General features: G+C 34.0%; 1 protein-coding gene across 2 annotated transcripts in view; it reads left to right on the top strand.

The window, feature by feature from the left end:
- The window catches only part of HEATR5B (HEAT repeat containing 5B), a 127,860-nt gene that overhangs the window by 41,942 nt on the left and 62,810 nt on the right, over positions 1-23,108 (top strand). For both annotated transcript variants that reach the window (XM_074288186.1, XM_074288185.1), the window contains exons 13-20: positions 3-155; positions 2,861-2,960; positions 10,928-11,037; positions 12,017-12,180; positions 12,836-13,011; positions 15,438-15,543; positions 18,880-19,070; positions 20,690-20,849. In XM_074288186.1, coding sequence (XP_074144287.1) covers positions 3-155; positions 2,861-2,960; positions 10,928-11,037; positions 12,017-12,180; positions 12,836-13,011; positions 15,438-15,543; positions 18,880-19,070; positions 20,690-20,849 — 1,160 coding nt within the window. The remainder of the gene's footprint in view (positions 1-2; positions 156-2,860; positions 2,961-10,927; positions 11,038-12,016; positions 12,181-12,835; positions 13,012-15,437; positions 15,544-18,879; positions 19,071-20,689; positions 20,850-23,108) is intronic.

Below are 23,108 nucleotides of genomic sequence, written 5' to 3'. Positions count from 1 at the left end.
AGGTCCTTCTGTTGTTCGTTACCATCTTCCCAAAATGCTGTTATTATGGCGAAATGTCTTCCCTCGTTCCTTAAAGGAACTAGAAGCTGAAAAGGCACGAGGAGATTCTTTTACTTGGCAGGTAACATTGGAAGGCCGAGCTGGAGCTTTATGTGGTAAGTACTGAAGTCAATTTGACTTTCAAAAGTTATCATATTAATAGCACTTCACCAAGTGAATAAAAAGAATATTTTTGAAGATATCTTTTGTTATATGATAGTCCATTCAACTTAGATGAAAATTTGTGTCCCAAATACTATTTATTATTCATTCTGTATATGTGTGGGAAGAAATTGATGTTTAATGATCTTTACTTACTAAACACCTGGGAATTTTTTCTGATCTCTATGTTAAGTCAGAATCATGAATTATTAGTCTTCCATTACTACCATGGTGACCACAGTGGTTAAGGAGAATTCCTATGATAAGAGCATCCCAGGATAAAAAGTAGTATACTATAATACTGTAGCAACTGTAGATACAACACCAGAAAGGAGTATGAAATGACCATAAGGACTCTAAGAATAGTAGGGAATGTAGTAATGAAAAAATAAGAACTAGAATAGTCAGCTTAGAACAGAAGCTGTTAAACCTTAGTGTTAGGTTCTTACTAAGTGCTAAGTTGGTTGAAGTAATTTTTCCCAGAAGCCCTTGCGTTATCCCATGCCCATTCTCTGGGAAGATAAAAGAGAGCATCACTCGAGAGATAGGGGGTCTCCGCGCTACGTCAGAGTTGAGGAGGCTCTCTGGAGGAAGAAGTCTCTCCTCTAGACCAGAGAGCGATCGGCAGTTTCTGGAGACAACAGCACGTTACACCTTAGCAAAGTAGTGAATATCTTGAAGAAACAATGAAGGAGATGAAGCTCAAAAATTAAATAATCATTAAGAAACATTGAAGTAAAGTTAAAAGGTGACAAAATTTGAAGAATACATGCACTGTGTCATCAAAAACTACTAACATGGAAGAAAAGGGCATTTAGGCAATGTTGTATAATTAGTAAAGGTTTTGATCTCAGTCAGACTTCAAGTCCTATCTCTGACACATGGTATGTGATCCTGCTTACATCAATTAACCTTTCAGTGATCCAGGCAACATTTTGTAACTGTTACATTGTAGATCATCTGGAGATCTACAGTAGTTGAGGAAGTTTCCTCACCAGTAGATCATTACAAGAATGAAATCTTGGACAAAAAGAAAGAGACTTCTCTTAAGAATCACTGGACCAATAGCATATTTAAGTAATCACAAAAGAAAATAACCCTGAAGGATTCAAACAAAAAGACAAGATATGAGTTGATACAATCCACAAGTCATTACCTGATTGAAATCTTAGCCAAAATATACCTAGAAATGTGGTTATTAAGATCCAGAGTTTCCAGGTCAAAGGGGAAAATACTACAAATGGCCAAGAAGAGACAAGTTGAATCTGAAGGCATCCCAGTCAGATTTATCTATAGCTGCTACAATGATGGAAAGAAAATATTAGCAATATATTGAAAGGAAAGAGTTTTACACATAGGATAATGATTACATAGTTAAATTTAACCCTAAGGAAGAAAATATATTAATAGGATCATTGAAATCCAAATATTTCTTTTGAGAAAATCAGAGCTGGGCAGAATCTCTGAAAGGTAAATACTTTAGACAAAAGAAAATTAGCAGGTAAAAAAGTTTTAAAGACTCAAATGTTTATATCCCAAAATGGGGAGAAAAGATTATTGTCCCCTCAGAATTCTACTTTCTTTAAGCATCATGGTATGGGAGATAGCGGGTGGGCCAGGGAAGGGCAAATATCCATGAACTTAGAGGAGATAGATACACATACACACACAAACACATACACATGTATAGAGGAGAAGAAAAAAAAAAAGATTAAGTAAGAAATGGAGGAATTTAATATTTCTTGGGAAAAACAGCAGATTATTCAAATATGGAGGTGTAGAAAGTGATGAATTTTGTTCTTTTTTGGGTCAAGCAAAGGAAGAGAGGGATTAATTAAATAAAGAAAAAAGAGATTATCATGGTAGAAATATAGGGAACTGAGAAATTAGTGTGGGACAGGGAGAAACAGGAGTGGAGTTTTAGAGGAAAGATAGAATTGGGGAGGAGAAAACTTCAAACAAGACAAATTAATATTGATAGTGTTGATTTAAAAAGGAAACAAATTAAAATTAAAAGATTTGGATAGGAATTTAAATTATAAACACCTAGTTTTGGCTTCATTTCTCCCTCCTTTTAAAGAAATGAAAAGACAGATTAGAAATAAATTAATGGAACTTGACAAAATGAAAACAAAATTATAATAGTGAATATGAGTGGGAAAAAGTTATCTATAAGTGGAGGAGATGGCAAAAAGGATCAGAAAGTAAAATCCACCATTTTCTTTTTTAGAAGATACACAGTTCCAGACTTAAAATGACAATTTAAGTTGAATTTATTGTTCCTCAGCAGAATTCAGGAAAAAAATGAGTGGCAGTTGTGTTTTCAGAAAAAGTATCAATAAAAGTAGATGATGGTTAAGAAAATGGCTTGTACTCATATATTAAGAGACTTCTTCCCATATTAACATTGTATAGATATGTATCTTTTAATTTTTTTTCTTTTTAGTTCTCACAACTAACAAGAACAAAAAAAAAAATCCATGAAGTTTATTTTTTTCTCACATGACATTTATTACAACTAGTAATTCATCCTTTTGGGAATTTGTACTTTCTTTCAAATTTTTTAATTAAAAAAAGGGCCCTACATCTGTCCTTAGTTTGTCAATTTAATTTATTTACTACTTAAGTGATATTGTATTTGTTTGTTTTTTTAATTTAGCCATGAGGAGTTTTGTTGCTCATTGTCCTGAGCTCTTAACTGAGGATGTGATTAGAAAATTGATGACACCTATTGAATGTGCCATGACAATGATGTCACAGTAAGTAAACAGTTTGATAAATAGTGTATTTTTGGTATGCTTCCACTTCTCATTTTGGTTTGGTACATTAACCTCATATTTAAGAATGAAAAAAAATCTTAATTATTAGCCTTAAACAGATCTTATAATGTAAAGAAAAGAATGGATATAACTTTAAATGTTATTGATTTTTTTGAAGAGCAATTTATGTGAATATTTTGGGAATAGAAACAATATTTTATTTTTGTCTTTCTGGTACCTACCACAATGCTTTACATGTAATATAGTAGTAGCTTAATAAATGTTTACTGGAATGAAAATGAAATTAAAAATACTATGCTCATTAGTATTATTCTTTATCTTTTCTTCCTTTCTTAGATAAATTTCTTGAAAAAGTCTTTATATCAATACACTTCCTTTTTTTCCCCCTCATCCTCTTTTAAGCCTTTACATTATAGTTTCTAAGCTTATTATTCAACTGAATATCTCTCTCCAAAGTCAACCATGGTCTCATCCTTTACACAGCCAACATTCTTCTTGACCTCTCAGCAGCAGTATTTAATATTATTGACCATCTTTTTGGTCAATTTCTTGAATATTCTTGCTTCTCTCTCTCTCTCTCTCTCTCTCTCTTTCTCTTCTCTCTCTCTCTCTCTTTCTCTCTCTCTCTCTCTCTCTCTCTCTCTTTCTCTTCTCTCTCTTTCTCTCTCTCTCTCTCTCTCTCTTTCTCTCTCTCTCTCTCTCTCTCTCTTTCTCTCTCTCTCTCTCTCTCTCTCTTTTTTAAATAGTACTTTCTCTTGGTTATCCTCCTTCTTGACTGTTCTTTCTCAGAGTCCTTTGCTGAATCTTAAACCACTCATGCTAACTAAATTTGAGTATTCCTTAAGACACTATCTTGATTCCTCTTCTCTTTTCTTTATAGTTTCTTATTTTATAATTTTCAGCAGCCTCCACAGGTTCAATTAAAGTATCTATGTCAGTGATTCTTAAATATAAATTCAGCCCTTTTCTCTTTTCTAAACTCTAGTGCAATATTATGAACTACCTACAAGGCATTTTGAACAGGACATTCTATAGGCATCTCAAATTAAATACCACCAAAGAATTCATTATCTTTTCCCCTAAACTTATTCTTTTCTGAACTTTTCTATTAATTTTGAGGTCACCATTATCCTTTCAGTCACTTAGGTTGCTAACCTCAGTGTTATCTTTGAATTCTAAATCACACTGAATATCTATTTGCCAAATCTTAACATTTGAATGTCTTAACTAATGTGTGTGTCCTTAGCTATCACCTTCATCCCTTCTTACCTATACTGAATATTTTATTGTTCAGTAGTTTTAGTTGTCCAGTTCTTTGTGACACATTTGGTGTCTATTTGATACTTAGTTCATATCTATGGCTCCAAGAAGCTGTAGCATGCACAGCTTCAATAAACTGTCTCAGTAGGTAAGCAAAATCAGGCTGAGGGTAATAGACCATAAACCCTTCAGTGAGCTTGGGGTGTCTATCCCAAGCATGTGAAAACTTCCTCTGTTAGATTACATAGATGAGAACTGTGAGAAATGATGATGAGAAATGCTTTGTGGAGCATTTGGAGCTTGGCCAAACATCGACCCCAAGGTCATCCACTGTAGTCCAGGCCATTGCCAGTTTCCTTGACTTTTGTTCTGTCACTGGACTTAAATGACTGTAGAAGGGAGAATGAGGCTGATGACTTTGTGCAACTTTGCTTCACTTAAATTCAAATTTGAGTCAAAGCATCTCCCATGTATGGTTTCTTTGGTCTTCTGTGAAAACAAAGGACAAACAACAATACCTATACTAGTCTATTATCCTCTTAATTGTTCTCTGTGATTCAAGTCTTTCTCCTCTACATATTGTTCTTCACACAATTGACCCCAAATTTTCCCAAAATGAAAATCCAATGAAGTTATAATTACTCTGGTGCTAACTCAATAAAATATAGTGCTTCCCTGTTAACTCTAGGATAAAATACAAATCACTCCATTTGCATTCAAGTTTCTTCCCAACTTAGTCCCTTCTTTCTAATGTTCTTATACATTATACTCTGTTGCACATGTCCAATGGTCCAATCAAATTGGCTTGAAATTCTTCACTAATAATTGTATTTTATAAAGCACTTTGAGATTTGCAAAGTGCTTTATAAATAATTTTATCTTCACAACTCCATCTATGTACCTTTTCATTGGCCCTTGTACTTAGAATGCTTTGTCTTTATTCAGATTTCGCTCAGACACCACCTTCTGTAGACATGTCTCTTTCCTAGTTTTCCCAAGCTGATCATGCCTTCCCCTCTAAAGTTGCTTTGTATCTACTTTGTGTATATCTTGTATGTCTTTGCCTACAAGTTGTCATTCCATTAGGATGTAAGCTTCTTGAGGAACAATGAATTTTTGTACTTTTTTTTTTTTTTTTCTATATTCATTATTTAGCATAGTGATTGGCCTCTAGAAAATTCTTTTAAAATGTTTGATTGATTGATATCGTTGAGGTTGGGAAGGGACCCCAAAAGGTTGAGAGTCACAGACTGGTGTCATGAGGTGTCTCAAAAGAATTTGCAGGCTTGAACTCATCTTCAAGTCAAGGGGAAAAGTTTGTTGTAATTGTAATGCCAATTGAAGTATTCTAAATTCCAAGAGAATTTAGCAAGGAACTGAATTACAGAGACACATTTATCTAGTTCTTCATGTTATAGATATGCTCATTTTATGGCCTAAGGGTAGAATCAAAGAGTGATCTCAAGATTTGGTTATCACTGACCAATAGACAGTAATGTTTGTAGGACTATTCTAAGGCCAGAAGACTTGAAACCATTAACAGACTGTTAGAACAGTAGTTTCAGGATCCACAAATATATCTTCCCTAAAGTCTCAGGGAAGAAATATTATTATATTTCTAGGGCAGAGGACTTTTATATAATCATTGACAGAACAATAGCATTTTTAGATCAGAGGGCCTCAAGATCATAGACTCCAAAGCCAGAAGATTTAAAATCACTGAGAGATTGTTAGAACAGAAGCCCCCTAAGGTCTCCCCAGAGACTATATTACATCATTTCCCCTCTCAAACAATCTGTAACCCAAATTCTTTTCGGACAAAGGAACAGAGATCTCATCTTGAATTGCTTTTGCTGATTAGCGATGTAGAGCTGATTCTGCCTAGTGGGGCTCAGACTGAGGAGGGGGAGGCACACAACTTGATGATGGCAGCAGCAGCATTGAGAGTGGTACTGAATATCAGAATCAGTTTGCCTATGGTATTCAGTATGAACAAATAGCTGGAAGTTCATAGCTTTATAGCAAGTTCAAATCTATCAATAGGAATATTCTTAGGAGATTATGAAGAAGCTTCAAGGAAGGTGGTAGAAAAGCATTATGAATGAGTTTGCCAGAGTAATTTTAGAATGGATATCCTATAGTTATTATGTGGGCAAGATATCCTTTCTGGCAAGAAGACAGGGGATAGTCAGGTTAAAGTTATTCCCCTGGAGGGGTAGCTAGTACAAATGGGTAGCATTCAGGGTGGAGATGGTGATATTTGGGAATGGGGCCTTTGCAAATAATGCATCAAGTCATATATGTGGGCTGCCTTGAGGATGATGATGGCACATCCAACAATCCTGAATGCCTCCTCTACCCATGAAGTTCCCTAGCCTGACTAAAGACTAAGGAGTTATCTCCCTACTGGCGGGGGCCCATAGAGTGACACCAGGAGAGCTGTAGAGAAAATATTAAATGCAAAGCCCTCATCTTTGGAGTATTGTTAAAGGTATACTTGGGAAAAATGGAAAATAACAAGGAAGAAAGAAAGCTAGTGTGAGGGAGAGAAAGACACAGACAATTTCACCCTTCTCTATCCAGTGTGTTTCTAGGAGTTTTGCAGAAAAGTAGTTTCAGCTCTTCTGTGGGTTCATAGGAATATTCAGGAATATCTGAAGGAGAAGATGTAATAGGAGTAGCATTTTTAATTCTAGAAATATGAGTCCAGCTGGGGGGAAAATTTTGAGTTTGAAGTTGGAGTAATGGGTGATTTTCTACCCAATTCTCTGGAGATTTCAGGCACAGTTTAGTAAGAACTGACTTGAGGATGTGTTCTCTACCTTCTCAGAAGACTGGGGCCACCAAGCAGGATAGAGATGATAAATAATCTTAAATGGGCTTTATCTCCTTTAACAAAAACCCCTGAGCCTTTTCAGTCTTACAAGGGAAGACTTTTCCCCAATTAAGAAAGGTGTCAACAAAAATCCAAAGCAGTTTGAAACCCCCTAAAAAGGGGTATATGTGTAAAATCTATTTGCTAGTCCTTTCCAAATATGTACCTTTCCTCCAGATAAGCTTCAAGAGAAGGGGAATTTAATAGCCCTTTCAGAATTTAGTTGGGCATAATCTGGGTAGATCTGACAGTTCTGTTTAATTGTTTCTCCTAGCTTGTGAACAGTAAAAATGTTTCACAAGGGATTGGAGAGGATTTTTTTTTCCAAGGGGGTAGCTTGGTGTAGGTCAAAGAGAAGTTTCCATTGACTTGCTTCTGGGATTAGAAGCTGACTTGAGCGTGTTTTGAAACAACCTAGAGGGGAAAAGGGTATACCCCTTTCTTTCCATATAGCCCCACAAGCATGAAAAATATGAAAAACATAATTGGAGTATGTATAGATGTTTACTCTCATTCCTTTCGCCAGTTCTAAAGCCATAGTAAAGGCAAGAAGTTCAGCTTTCTGGGTAGAAATCCCAGGGGGGAGTAGCTTTTTCTCCAAGGGCCTTACTGAGGGCCACTACAGAATAACCTGCCTTCCTTTCCCCATTTTCAAGAAAACTTGGTCTATATATAAACCATTCACCATCTGGGCTGTGTTGAGAGGAATGTTCCTCAGGTCTGCTAGAGTAGACAGAATCTAAAGCTTCCTCACAATTATGAATGATGTCACCTGACTCTTGTTAGGGAACAGAACGGGAGGGTTAACAATGTGGCATATCTGGAGAGTTAGGTTGGGAGTGTCTGACAGGAGAGGCTGATATCTAGTAAGCCTCCACTAGCAAGCCACTGGTGATCTGTGTCTTACAAAATGCTCTGAACCCTGTTAGAGTTTCCAGTGATTGGCCTAGGATGAATTTGGAGGCTTCCTCAGTTAGAATGGCTGTGCCATTGCTCTAAGGAAGGAGGGTCACTTCAAAAAATATCCAGTTTCTTTGAGAAGCAAGAGATCTGGGAAAGGGTTCCAGAGATCCTAGTTGAGTCGAGACCCCTAGGACCTGGCCCTGCCTTCCATCAATATACAATGTAAAAGGTTTTTGGTAGGGGTAAGAGCTTTCAGGATTTAAAAACTTTGGCCTGATCAGGGTCCCCATTTAAGGGGAATTGTGTTAGGGCCTTGAATAGAATTATGGGGACTTGGCAATAATTAAAGTTAGGTATAAAATCCAGCCATGCCCAGGAAAGTACACAATGGCTCAGGGAGTGATTAGCAAACTGATAGACAATATTGGGCTTTGGACAAAGGAGCTTCATAGACCTGAGTGGAGGAGGAGGGCTGGAAGTTAGGGATTTGTATGGATGCAGCCAGAGAAGCTTCTGGACTTCAGCTGCAGATCAAGATATCATCTACATACTAGATAGCCAGTGCCTGTCCAAATATGTGGGGGCTATCACGGAAGTCCTGAGCTACTTCCATGTTATGAACATGACTGACCAAGTTAATTGGTAGGCAATATGTTCCCCTGAATGTGCCCCTTCAAAGGCAGAAAGAAATTATGAATCTTTATACAATGATATGCAACAGAAAGCATCTTTAATATCTAAGGTGGAAAACCATTGTGTCCCCTGGGATATTTGTATTGGGCCCATGGCTTCTAGTGACCATTTGCTCTGATTATAGAAATTTGCCATAAGAGGAAAAAGCAGGGACGTGATAATAATAGCATAAAAACAAATCCTTCAGGCTTCAGCCTGAAAGCACATACATGACAGGATAAAGCATCCTTAGATTGTTTGACAATTGATCATGCAGTAATAATTCCATCTCATAGCCAGACTCAGGAATTATCGGGTGGGAAACAAAAAAACAGAACTGGCAAAGTGAGTCAGAAGGCTCCTGTCTTAAGCAGAGGGCAAAGTTGTCCACACAACTCTTGCCCAGATAAGATGGCATTTCTCTGAGTAATTTATAGCATTTCTCTGAAATGGTGGGTTATTGACTTAATGATCAAACAATCAAATTCAAAACTCAAAAGATTATCAGTTACAGTCCTAAGAGATTTTGTCTCTAATTGCAAATTCTACTAATCACAGCTTAGGGCTAGACACATATTATTCTAAAAGTTTTCTAGCACTTATATAAGAGATTTTTATTTAACATGTTTTTATAAGTTTAAACTTATCCTAGCGCAAAGGATCAATCATTGTACAGGCTTATAAATTCTTACCAAACCATAAATCCAAATAACTTAGTTAACAATTATAGAATTTTCCTAAATAATAGCCAAATAGTCTTAGCTGTAGTTACTATTTACCTTAAATAAGTTTCCTTTTTATTTTGGAGAGAAAACAAGACAATTCTTAAAATTGAAATAGAACAGATTTTTAAAATGAGAGCTTTAGTTAATGAGATTCCCTAGATTCTGATTAAATATTCTAAACAAACTGAATTGCTATTTGGTTATTATTTTCCAATTCATGCAAATCATTTCTCTTTTGTGAGCCAAAAAAGGGTTAAGGTGCCAGTTTTTACTGACAGGACTGTCAGAAGTTTGACTCTAGATCGAGTTTTTAAAGTAGTAGCAAACTGCTTTTCTGTTTTCCTAAAGTTCCCAAACTCTTCTGTTAACACTATCAGTTCAAATAGATTACAATTTACATATTTCTTTTGTGGACTTTAATTAGAGCTCCTTTAAAATTGCTTTTACTATCATATCTCAAATAAATTTCCAAATTACTTTATACACACATAGAAATCATTTATCAGTTGGTCACATCTAAAAAAAACCCATAAAGTTCTCAAATATGAAGCAATTATATCCAATAAAGCAATTAACAGTCATATTGCATGCTTTGTGCTAAGCACATTTGCAGTCATGTGGTCTTTACTAATTATTATTTCTTTACAAATCAGAAAGCTGGGCAGAGATAACATCATTTGCCATAAATTATATAACTAATACTTATCCACAATTGAAACAAAGAATGGTAGTTTGACCAAATGCAGAGGTTGACTGGCTTTCTCATCTCATACTGCCATACTGGGCGATGGCAGGGATACCCAGATTCTTTCCAGGCAGTTCTTGGAAAATCCTGCTGAAAGCTGGAATGACTGTTGCAAGGATCTCTTTTTACTGGGAGTTTCAAGTACCAGGATTCAGGAAATGATGACCATTGGGCATTACCCCTACTCCCCCAAAACTGGGTTGAAGAGTTGTTTGGGCAAAGTTGTGTGGGGTCCCCATGGTTTTGCTGCTTCTCCTATTTCTACACGTGAGGCAGAATTTGAATTTCCCTACAGTTCTGAGATGAGAAGAGTTAGCAAACAGAGGGAAGGGACTTGGGCTATATTGATCTTGTTAGCAATTCCTTCAACTGAGAAACACTTGGGACCACTCTGGGGACTGGAGTGGAGAGAGTCCTTTAATACTTTCTTGGGTTCTTTCCCAAAGGAGTAGAATGGGACTCCGGACAAGATAGGAGTCAAGGAAGGGTTAGCAAAAAGTTGCTATTTATCTACTTTGTTTTCTTTCTTTTTTCCTTTCAGAATGGCATAAATTCCTAGAATTATCCCCAATGTTTTAGGAATTTTTCTTGCTATTTTAAGATGACTAATTGCCAAACATTCCTCTTAAAACTTTGAGAATATGAGTAATGCAGGAAAAAAAATGTATTGTTATCCATTGATTTTTAATAATTTGTGTATTTCAAGAATTTGTTCATAAAATATTTTTGCTGAATTAAATTGTAATTCACCCTTTTGTCATTTTAGCATTCCTTCTGTAATTAAAGCCCATGGAGCTCATTTGAAGGCCAGTGCTGCAATGGTTCGTTTAAGACTTTACGATATTTTGGCATTGTTACCCCCCAAAACTTATGAAGGTAATTAGAATTTAAAATATTGTAATAGTCTAATAAGAATTCTCACTTTTCTATATATAATTGTATACTTCAAACATTTATAATGAGGTTATTTCAGGATTTATGGGTAGAAATAATATACTTGTTAGAAATAAAAGACTGTATAAACTATAGAAAATGCTGGTGTGTCTTCAGAGACAAGAATCTTTGCATGCTCTTATTCAATGCCATGTAAATTAAAAATGTCAAATTTGATTAGAATTATTTTTTGATACTTTATTGTTTGGTTACTTAAAAGTTCTGATCAAATTTTATAACAATATAGTAACTAGAGAGAAGTGCCATTGTTGTAGATAATTTAAAAGTGGCAGTTTTTCATTTCAGTAAGAATTTTTTTTTCTCTGAATGCAGGAAAGATTTTACATTCTTGCAAAAATGGGTGCCTAGGTTTAGTAGACACATCTTAAACCTGACTCTCCCCCCTCATTTCATAGTTAGTCCCTGCCCCCAAGAAATTTACATTTTGGAAGAGGGGAAATTAACATTGGAGGGCAAAGAATAAAAGATTTTTTTCAAATCTCAGGCCATCACCCTTGAATATTAAAGCCAGTCCCTGACCCCGAGGAGCTTACATTCTTACATTTTTGGAGGGGAAGATAACTAACTTCCATCCTTGGTGATTCTTTAATGTCCTTGTGGATTTCAAATTTCTGATTTAAGTTTTATTTCTCCAATTTAATTTTTATAACTGTGGGATCAAGTATATGCCCATCCATTTCTCACAATTTCCCTCTTTTTTCTTTTTTAATAATTCTTTTTTAAAAATTTAATAATAATTGCTTTTAGACATATAACAGGAAGAAGAATTTGCTTATTTCATGCCAATTGTCCAAAGTAACATTATTGTAGGATCACTTTATTGCCAGAATACTTCTAAGTTTGCTTTTATACAGTATTAAAAATATTTTTTGCTTTCTAATTTATATTTCTGGTTTTTTAGGATCTTTTAATGCACTTCTTAGGGAACTGGTGGCAGAATTTACTTTGACAGATAATTCTGCCAATACAACTACCTCGCTTCTTAGATCCCTCTGCCACTATGATGACAGTGTTCTTCTTGGTTCCTGGCTTCAAGAAACTGATCATAAATCAATTGAAGATCAGGTAGTAAATCATAAAAAAAATTAGTCATCCTTTAAAAAAAAGATTTAAGGTATTCAACAGTGGTCTTATATGATTTTACATTATTACTTAAAAAAGAAAACATTTAATATTAATCAAGATGTAGGCAGCCTTGACATTAAAGATAACATCCTGGTGATTGATGATTGAGCTGTTGTGGTACAGATAAGAATCTCTAGCCCTAGAATTTGAAGAGGTTGTTATAGTTATTCAATTTGTTTTAAATTTAGGTGTTGGCAGTTACACCAAAATCATTTCCAGCTCTATAACAGGATAGGTTTGGGAAATGTGTAGGAATGAGGATTTTGGGGGAGCCTTATTTTTGAGAGATGTATCAAAAATTAAGATTTGTGTACATGGGTTAATTTTCAATTTTTAGTCTTCTAATGTGCCTTTTTTATAGTAGTTTAAAAGGTGCTTTTAAAATCTCTTTCCAATTGCTTTAGATAGCATTTTGATGGTATATTGAGTTAGGATTTTTAAAAAGCAATTTTAAAACCATGACACAAAAGTAAATCATAAGTTTTTAAAAGTCTTATTTTTTGTTTTTTATCTTTTACTACCTCCCTATCTTTTTAATAAGATTTTAAAAAGTATAAAATGAGTTTTGCAAAGTTTTTATGTGACTGTTTTGCAGCTCCAGCCAAATAGTGCATCTGGGAGTGGTGCTTTAGAGCATGACCCATCCTCCATTTATTTACGAATACCTGCTGGTGAAGCTGTTCCTGGTCCTCTTCCGCTTGGAGTCTCAGTCATTGATGCTTCTGTTGCTCTCTTTGGTGTCGTATTTCCTCACGTTTCTTATAAACACCGGTTAGTATAAATGAGAGTAAAATCAGTTTTTGTAATTATTGCAGATAATTACTAGTCTTAAATTGAGATTATTGTAAAGACTTGGTTTTAGCAAACTAAAATACAAATTTCACATTATTTGAAACTATGTTAAAAACTTCTTATAGGAAAAGATAAGATTACAGTAGTTCTATAAAAAATATATTAAATTGAAAATAAGATAAAATTGAATTGAATTTTAAAAAGAAAGAAAGAAAATCTATTAGGAGATTTTTGGCTACCACTTTGAGAGTAATCTATTATTTAAGGTGATTACCCTGAGTTTGCTAAATTGCCAGGGAAAAGTTAACTGATATCAAGTTCAGTGCAGTTTCTGATGTTTTTCAGTTACTGTTACATTCACACTGTTAAATACTTCACAGCATTTGTAGTTTTAAATTGATATCATAAGTGGTAGTAACTAATTTTTGACACTTTTAATCAGATTGGATTGTTAGAATTTTTAAACTTCTGTGTGATTAATTCATGTTAATCACTTAAATTATTTACTTATTTAGGGTTATGACTTGTTTGGTTAGGATGTCATAATAATTAAGAGAGTAAAATTACATATTAGACATTTATTATTTATAATACTATATGATAAAACTTCATCAATTATTTTGCATATCAGTGGGCACAATGAGAATGAAGTGTACATAGATCAATGCACGTAAATCTGTCACCACTATTCAAAACTAAAATTCCATCAGAAATGGATTAGTAGCATTATCTTTATAAGATGTAGAACATAATTATTTATTGGTTATCTGATCTTTATAGCTATTAATTTAAGGAAGAGTATAGTCAAAGTATGAAACTTTTACTTCTCCACAAAGTCATAAAATATTTTAATATGTTTTAATATTATTGGTTTTTAAATTTAATTTTAATAATATACATTTTATTTTATGCATTTAAAGTCATTCTGAGATGGGGTCCATGAACTTCAACAAACTGCCAAAATGATCCATACACAAAAAAGGTTAGGAATCTCTGATCTAGCATGATTAAAAATAGACAAAAACTATTCCATGTTTGGTGATCAAAATCCTTTACTTAGAACATCAGTCCTTCTTTTTAGAGTAATTTATTTTATAGTGGAAGAAATTTCAGATGCAAAAGATTTATATAGCATGTTCAAAGTCATACAGCTAGTTACTGACAAAAAGTTGGGACAAGCTTCCTAAATCTATTAAAAATTGTAATGCACATGTATTTTTTTTTTTTTTTTAATGAGAAGGACAAATCCTGAGACTTTATAATAATCCCATAAAGAAGCAGAAAATTGGATTAAATAATGCCCTACATTTACAGAAACCTATGTGTTTAGATTTGAGTAAACTATAGAAGTTTACTACTCAAAGTGATCCTGAGTGAGGGATTCTCTGGAGACTTGCTTGGTACTTTTATTACAAGTATAAAGACTTATTTGATGTGGAACCCAAGGCCTGTCCAGAATCTCTAAGGCTGTCCTTGTGAACCATCTTGATCTCTGAGGATTATTGACTAGGTAAGGGATAAATATCCTATAGATCACAATGAATCTATCAATATGCCTGATTTTTTAGAGTTGTTTTTCCCCAGAGTTAGTGTATGACTTGGTAGGTAATAAAATATATATGAACTGGCTTCCTTTATAGTAGTACTTGAAACTGTCTCATTGCTCTTTTTAAAAATTTTTTTCCCCTGAGGTAGAGGTTAAGTGACTTGCCCAGGGTCACTGGGCAATGTAAAGTGTTAAGTGTCTGAGGCCAGATTCGAATTCAGGGTTGGTGCTCAATCCATTGTGCCACCTAGCTGCCTCCGTCTCATTGCTCTTTAGACAGAATAATCTAAAACAAAATTTTCCCTGTTCTTAAATTTATCCTTATTTTTTCAACTTGAGGGATACACAAACTTTTGCTTTCCTTCCAGTCTTCATTTTCCTTCCCCAGAGTTCAGGCACCTTTTTTGCCTAAGCCAAAAGTAGATCAAAATCTATGGAAAGGAAGTGAAGATATACTATATGTATATATACATACATATATGTGTGTGTGTGTGTGTGTGTGTGTGTGTGTGTGTGTGTGTGTGTGTGTGTGTGTATGTGTGTGTGTGTGTGTGTGTGTGTATAATTTTTTTCGGGGGGTATCTGAGGTGAAACATCTTCAGGTCATATTATGGGTATTTTTAAGGTAATTGTTCTTTCATACACTCATTAGCAATTGAAGGTTAATATTTTGACTGTTGCATTACTTTAATTAGTAGGAACATGGATATTAGGCAAGACCAGTTCAGACAATAAAATAGAAATGAAAAAAGAGACTCTGGAATGTGTTTGCTTAAAATTAGTTCATACTTAAGCTTATTATATTAACATTGTTTTTGTGTAATAGGAATTTTTAAAGATCTTCATTCTGATATTACAGATTACAAATGCTGGATCATTTTGCTGAGTGTGTCAAACAGGCTAAAGGTGTTCGTCAACAGGCTGTACAACTTAATATTTTCACTGCTGTTCTCAGTGCATTAAAGGTAATATTGCCACCAGAAGTATAAGTGCTAATATGTAATTATTAATCTGAGTAATAAAGTCTTATTTTTAAATAATTTAATCGTGACATGTAGAAAGTGAATTGTACACCTAATTAAACTACATTTAAGCAAATTGATACACTTGAGTATTCTATATTTTATACTGTATGATGTATATTTTAATTTACTTTTAATGTAGGAAAATAGAATATCTAAAAGCATTTGTGCTACTGAATAAACAAAAAAGAAATTGGAATATAGTTTGCCTAATTAGGCTTATAGGAACATACATTTAAGTTTTAACTTCATTTAGGAACATAGATGGGAGGAAAGTGACACTCAGAGAACTTTGACTGGTCTCTAGGGTTTTTATGGCAACTAGGAGGTGGAGTGGATACAATACCAGGCCTGGAGTCAGGAAGACACTTCTTCCAGTTAAAATATGGCCTCAGACTCTAGCTATGTGACTCTGGCAAGTCACTTAACCTTGTTTGCCTCAGTTTCTTCATTTGTAAAATGAACTAGAAAAATAAATGGCAAACCACTTCAGTCTTTTCCAAGAAAACCCCAAATTGACTCATGAAGAGCTGTACATAATTGAAAAATCACACACTAGTAGGTGCCTTATGGCATGTTTTGAACTCAAGTCTTCCTAACTCCATACCTAGCACTCTGTCATTCTGCCTCCCAATTATACCTAAATAATTGTTTTGTCTGTTTTTGTTGTTAAGACAACTTAAATACTTAGAAAAAGTTATTCTTGATGTTCCTAATTATGATTTTAAATTTTTTCTCTTGTCTTAATCTGGCAAATTTACATGTAGAATGTGTTACTTTTTTTTTTTTTTTTTAACAAGCTACATGCATGGGTAATTTTTCAGCATTGACAGTTGCAAAACCTTTTGTTCCAACTTTTCCCCTCCTTCCCCCCCATCCCCTCCCTCAGATGGCAGGTTGAACAATGCATGTTAAATATGTTAAAGCAGAAGTTAAATACAATATATGTATACATGAGCATATGATGCAGGTTTTGGTCCCTTTAAGAAACTAGTCCTTTCAGATTGATTTATTCCTTTCTGATTCCTAGCCTCTCCTAGCTGATGCATTATCAATTCAAGAAGCTAGAATCTTTGATTCACAAATCCTGGTCAAAAGCACCCCTTTGAATTCCAATAGAAGATCCAGCCCTGTCCCAGCCCCAGACTGGATCTGAGCCAACTTGGGCTTGACCCAGCCCTCATTCTAATGATCTGTTCAGGTTTCCCAACCCCCACTAAGCAAATTCTAGCCTTCACTGAAACCCATCGAGGAGCCAACTTGGGATTCCACCTACGGGCCCCTTTAGCTAAATCTCTCTCATTATAAAAGAGCCAAGCTGTAGTCCTCTCTTTGCAGAGGTTCCAAACATGTCAGCCTTACGCCTGGCATGCCAAGGGTCTCTGCCCACTGGAACACTGTTTTCGGTCCCTTCTTATCTCTACCTTCACCTTTTACTAACTAGACTTTAACCTTACTTCCAAACCCCAAAATAAACCTCTTTTATCAATCTAGGTTTTTGGGTCTGTAAATTCCTTTGTAGGGAACTCTTGCGCCTCTGCTAGACCTCATTTAACTCCATATCCTTGCGCCGAATCCAAAGGGATTGCAGGGGAGCTCTATTTGACTCCCTGTACCCCGAACCTGCCACTAGACCCCAATTAAACCCTAATTTCATTTGGATACCCCATATCTAGACCTTACACATACAGTTATTTTGCTGTACAAAAGGAATCGGACTTTGAAATCGTGAGCAATTAGCTTGTGAAGGAAATCAGAAATGCAGGTGGTAATTCTATGTAGTGGTTCATAGTCATTTCCCAGAGTTCTTTCACTGGTGTAGCTGGTTCAATTCATTACTGCTCTGTTGGAACTGATTTGGTTCATCTCATTTTGAAGAGATCCATGTCCATCAGAATTGATCATCATATAGTATTGTTGTTGAAGTATATAATGATCTCCTGGTCCTGCTCATTTCACTCAGCATCAGTTCATATGAGTCCCTCCAGGCCTTTCTGAAATCATCCTGCTGGTCATAAAATGTGTTACTTTTAAAAGAGAAAGTTTAATTTTAAGGAGATGTGATATACTAAATAGTAACATCTTAAATTTGATTTGTAGTTTCATCTGCCACCTTTAAACAAAATGGCAAATTTTGTTTTGGCAAAAATGTCCCCAAAATGGCAAAAACAGTTAAAAAAAGAATGAGCAAGTTCTACATTTTATAGAACCACTAGAATATATATGTCATAATTCAAAGCTCAACACTTGTTAGAAGATTCAGTAAATAATGACAAATTTTAGAAAATAAATTATAATATAAATATAAATATAAATTATAATACTGTTGTAACCTGTAGCAGTATCTTTCTGGTTGTTAGTATCCGTGTTGCAGTTAGTGTTGTTACTTAGCTGCTGAATTTATAGATTACATAATGAGAAGCCAGTCTTAGTTCTTGAGGAACAAAATAACTAGTTGTAAGAGAGTTAAGAAAAGTTAAATTGTTTACAACTCTATATATTAAGGTGATGGTCCCTCTCCTGTTCGTTATATAAATATGTATTATACATACTTAAATGACATTGTTATCCCTTATTCTTGTCATTTCCCTTCACATTTTAATGTAAAATTTATTGTTTAGATTGTTTTCTGCATAATTAATAACACAAATAGAATTAAATAGTTTTTCAAGAAGTTAATTGTGCTTTGCTTTGCCATATTTGCTTTTATATACAAGTTAGCTAGTCGGTAAGCATTGATTAAGCACCACCCATGTGGTAGGCTTCATGATAAGTACCAGAAATGTGAAGAAAGGCAAAAGATGGTTCCTCCCCATGAGGAGCTCACAATCTAATGGCAGAGACAACAAGCAAATGACTATATGTAAAGAAGCTCTAAACAGGATTAATAGAAAAAAATCAACAAAGGGAGTACATTGGAATTGGATCTTTTGGGCAATAATTCTAAATTTCAGGTTTATCTAGGTTTGGTTGTTTGAATTCAATGTTTAACATGTATGAGACTGCCTGCCATCTAGAGGAGGCGGTGGAGGGAGGGGAGGGAAAAGTTGGAACAGAAGTGAGTGCAAGGGACAATGTTGTAAAAATTACCCATGCATATTTTCTGTCAATTAAAAGCTATAATTAAAAAAAAAAATGATGCTTAAGAGGATGTGGTTTAAAGAAAATCCACCTAATGAAGTAATCTGTACACATGTGAATATTGCAATGCTGTTGGGTTTTTATATTTCAAATTATATTTGGGTTGGTTTTTTTTTTTTTTTTTTTTAATTCACATAGGGCTTGGCTGAAAACAAAAGTACTTTAGGACCTGAGGAAGTTCGGAAATCTGCTCTGACATTGGTTATGGGTGCTCTTGATAATCCAAATCCCATTTTGAGATGTGCAGCTGGAGAAGCCCTTGGAAGAATGGCTCAAGTGGTTGGGGAAGCAACTTTCATTGCTAGAATGGCTCAATATAGCTTTGACAAGTAAGTTTTTTTTGCCAAGAAGTAAGTTTCTCAGGTAGACAAATATAATAAGTAGAATAAAAACTTAAGAAATGGGTCTTAGTTTCTTTATAACATGAAAACAAGTGGTATTATTTTTGTTTTTACACAATTAATTGATTAAACTTCAGAGATATAGAGTGATATTGTACTTTGGGTGAGCAAGAAAATTCCTGATCAAATTTAATATCATATGTTAAATAAGAAAGATTGAAAGAGGCAGTGTATAAGGTGAAATTAATTAACACTTAAATTTTATTTGTAATAATTCCATAAAATTGAGGGATGGATATTTTAAAATAACAAATATATAGACAGAAAATTTGTATTTGACTAATAATCAGTTGTGAATATATATATATATATATGTATATAATATAGGAATTAATTTAAAATAATAAGGATACATTGTGAAGACTTTATTTACAATTTATTTATCTTAACCTGTGGACACTGCCCTAAATTATGTAATTTACTCTCCTTGACTTTGCATATCCAGCAAGTAGTTAAACAAGGATACTTAAATGAGTTAGATGTTTTCAGTAGAGATTTCCCAGATGCCAATAAAGCATGTACTTACTTAGAAGATTTAATAAGAATATACAAGGATAAGTAATAGTTAGGTTATTTGAATTAGGATTATTGGCTGCAATGTACTTCTCAGTTATTGTAAATCCTTAGTCTTTTATAGAAGAGAAAGGAGAAAGTATGTTATAGTGAAAAGAGCACTAAGAAACCTCAGTTTTCCTATTTCTAAACTGGGAATCATAACTGTAATAATGATTTCACAGAATTATTGTGAGGACAGAAAGAGGTATTATGTGAAACGTTTTGCAAACAAGAACTGTATAGAAAGGTCAGTTATTATTGGATACAGCATAATGTCATATGAGTCAGTGTAGCATTTTGAGGAAAGCACTAACTCAGAAGTTGAGACTAATTTCCACTTATCTTTGTGACCCTAGACAAGCCATTTGACTTGAGTCTGTTCATTTATAAAATTTGAGTAATAATAATTATACAACTGCTTCCCAGGGTTTTTGTAAACACTGAAGTATTATATATACATACATACATATATATAATACACACATACATATATGTATGTTAAAGAGTTAATAAGATCTAGTTCTGGTGATAATTTCATTGTTGTCTTTTACTTTCAAAAGTATGACAAAGATAATAGTAAAGTATAGTAGCATTTTACTCCTAACAAGAATGTAATGATATCAAAAAAATAAAAATAAAATTAGAATAACTACTCAGTTATTTGGTGTTATTTGAGTTAATCTGGTTAAGCATATTTTCTGAACATCTGGAGTTTTAATTTTATAAATTCTAGAGTTTCAAATTAACCTATTAAAATTGAAATATTTTTAGACTCTATATTTCCCTACCTATAGTATATGTAAAAATACATTCTGTGGAAATTTATGGAATAGATGGACTCTCCTTTAATTATTACTGATTGCTATTACATCTTTTTTTTTTGGATCATTTATTATTATTATTTTTTTAATATACTTTTCAGCAATTCTCTAAAATGTTTCACAAGTCTTAAATTTACATGTAATCATCTTAAATGTAACTTTCTTTTTCAGATTAAAATCTGCTCGAGATGTTGTTTCCAGAACTGGCCATTCATTGGCTCTTGGCTGTCTACATCGATATGTTGGGGGGATAGGATCAGGACAACACCTCAAGACCAGTGTTAGTATTCTACTGGCACTGGCTCAAGATGGAACTTCACCAGAAGTCCAGGTACAGTGTGATTTTAAAATTACTTTCAAAAAGAAACTTTTTGCTGCCAAATTACAAACTTTTCAATGCAGATTTCCTCCATTGTTGCATATATTATTGTCAGATATCACTTATGGACAATGAACTGATATGAGAAGTAAAAAGGAAGAAGAGATAAAACTATATTTAATGTGTGAAACTGTAGAGTCATAGTCAATGACTCAGAATATTTGGATCATTTGATTCTTTGTGTTAAATGAATATTTGGATTTCTTTTGTGTTCTGTTACTTCCTTTCTTTGCTATTAGCTGGCTGTGTGATTTTGTAAGTCCTATCTCCTTTGGCCTAATTCCTCATCTGAAAAGTAATATGTTTTGAATAGTCAATCTCTGAGGTTCCTTATTGTTTTATTTTTTCTCAATAATATTTTACTTTTCTAGTTACGTTAAAGATAGTTTTCAACATTTCATCTTTTTTTTTTTTTTTAATTTTTTTTTTATTATATATATATATATATATATATATTTTATAATATTATCCCTTGTATTCATTTTTCCAAATTACCCCCCCTCCCTAATTCCCTCCCCCCGACGACAGGCAATACCATACATTTTACATGTGTTACAATATAGTCTAAGTACAATACATATGTGTGAATATCATTTTCTTGTTGCACAATAAACATTAGAATCCGAAGGTACATGCAACCTGGGCAGACAGATATTAGTGCTAACAATTTACATTCCCCTCCCAGTGTTTCTTCTCTGGGTGTATCTACCTCTGTCCATCATTGATCAACTGGAAGTGAGTTGGATCTTCTTTATGTTGAAGATTTCCACTTCCATCAGAATACATCCTCATACAGTATCGTTGTTGAAGTATACAGTGATCTTCTGGTTCTGCTCATTTCACTCAGCATCAGTTGATTTAAGTCTCTCCAACCCTCTCTGTATTCCTCCTGCTGGTCATTTCTTACTGAGCAATAATATTCCATAACTTTCATATACCACAATTTACCCAACCATTCTCCAACTGATGGACATCCATTCATCTTCCAGTTTCTAGCTACAACAAAAAGAGCTGCCACAAACATTTTGGCACATATCAACATTTCATCTTTTAAGTTTTTGAGTGCTAAGTTTTTTTTCTTCCTCTCTTATCTTTTCTCTCCCCAAGATAGCAAGCAATCTGATATTGGTTATACAATATGCAATCACTTTAAACATATTTCCATATTTGTGACATTATGGAAGGCAAATCAGAACAAAAGGGAACAAACATGAGAAAGAAAAAGGAAACCAAAAAAAGGTGAAAATAGTATGTGTCGATCTGTATTCAGTCTTCATAGTTCTTCTGGCAACATATGGAATTTTGCATCCTAAATCTATTGGAATTGTTTTGGATCACTGCATTGCTGAGAAGAGCTAAGTCTGCTATCATCATTTAATCTTGCTCTTACTGTACACACGTTCTCCTGTTTTTGCTCACTTCACTCAGCATCAGTTCTTGTTAGTTTTTCCAGACTTTTCTGAAATAAACCTGTTCATCATTTATTATGCAACAATAATATTCCATTACATTCAAATAGCATTAATTAGTCAGTCCCTGATTGATGGACATCCTCCTCTCCATTTCCAGTGCCTTGCTACCACAAAAGAGCTGATACAGACATTTTTGCACATGTGAGTCCTTTCTCCTCTTTTATGATCTCTTTTGGATATACACCGAGTAGTGACAATGCTGGATCAAAGAGTATGCTGTTTGATTATTTTATTTCCTCACTGCCTATTCTATTTCCTTCTATTTCTTTTTCTTCTCTTATTGCTAAAGCTAACATTTCTAGTACAATATTGAATATAGTGGTGATAATGGACATCCTTGTTACATCCTTAATCTTATTGGAATGCTTCTAATTTATTCCCATTACATATTATGCTTGCTGATGGTTTTAGATAGGTGCTGCTTATCATTTTTAGGAAAACTCTCTAGTGTATTTATTAGGAATTAGTATATTTTTTCAGATGTTTTTCTGTAGTTACTGAGATAATCATATGATTTCTGTTAGTTTTGTTATTGATATGGCCAATAATGCTAATGGTGTTCCTGATATTGAACAAGCTTTGATTTCTTGATCCCACTTGTTTATGGTGTATTATCTTGATGATAAGTTGCTGTAATCTCTTTGCTAATATTTTATTTAAGATTTTTGTATCAATGTTCATTAGGGAAATTGGCCTATAATTTTATTTCTCTGTTTTGGACCTTCCTGATTTAGGTATC

The sequence above is a fragment of the Sminthopsis crassicaudata genome, chromosome 2 (genome assembly GCF_048593235.1).
Source record: "Sminthopsis crassicaudata isolate SCR6 chromosome 2, ASM4859323v1, whole genome shotgun sequence".
NCBI lineage: Eukaryota > Metazoa > Chordata > Mammalia > Dasyuromorphia > Dasyuridae > Sminthopsis > Sminthopsis crassicaudata.
The sequence above is the reverse complement of the archived record's forward strand: the minus strand, read 5'-3'. Positions and strand labels throughout refer to the sequence as shown.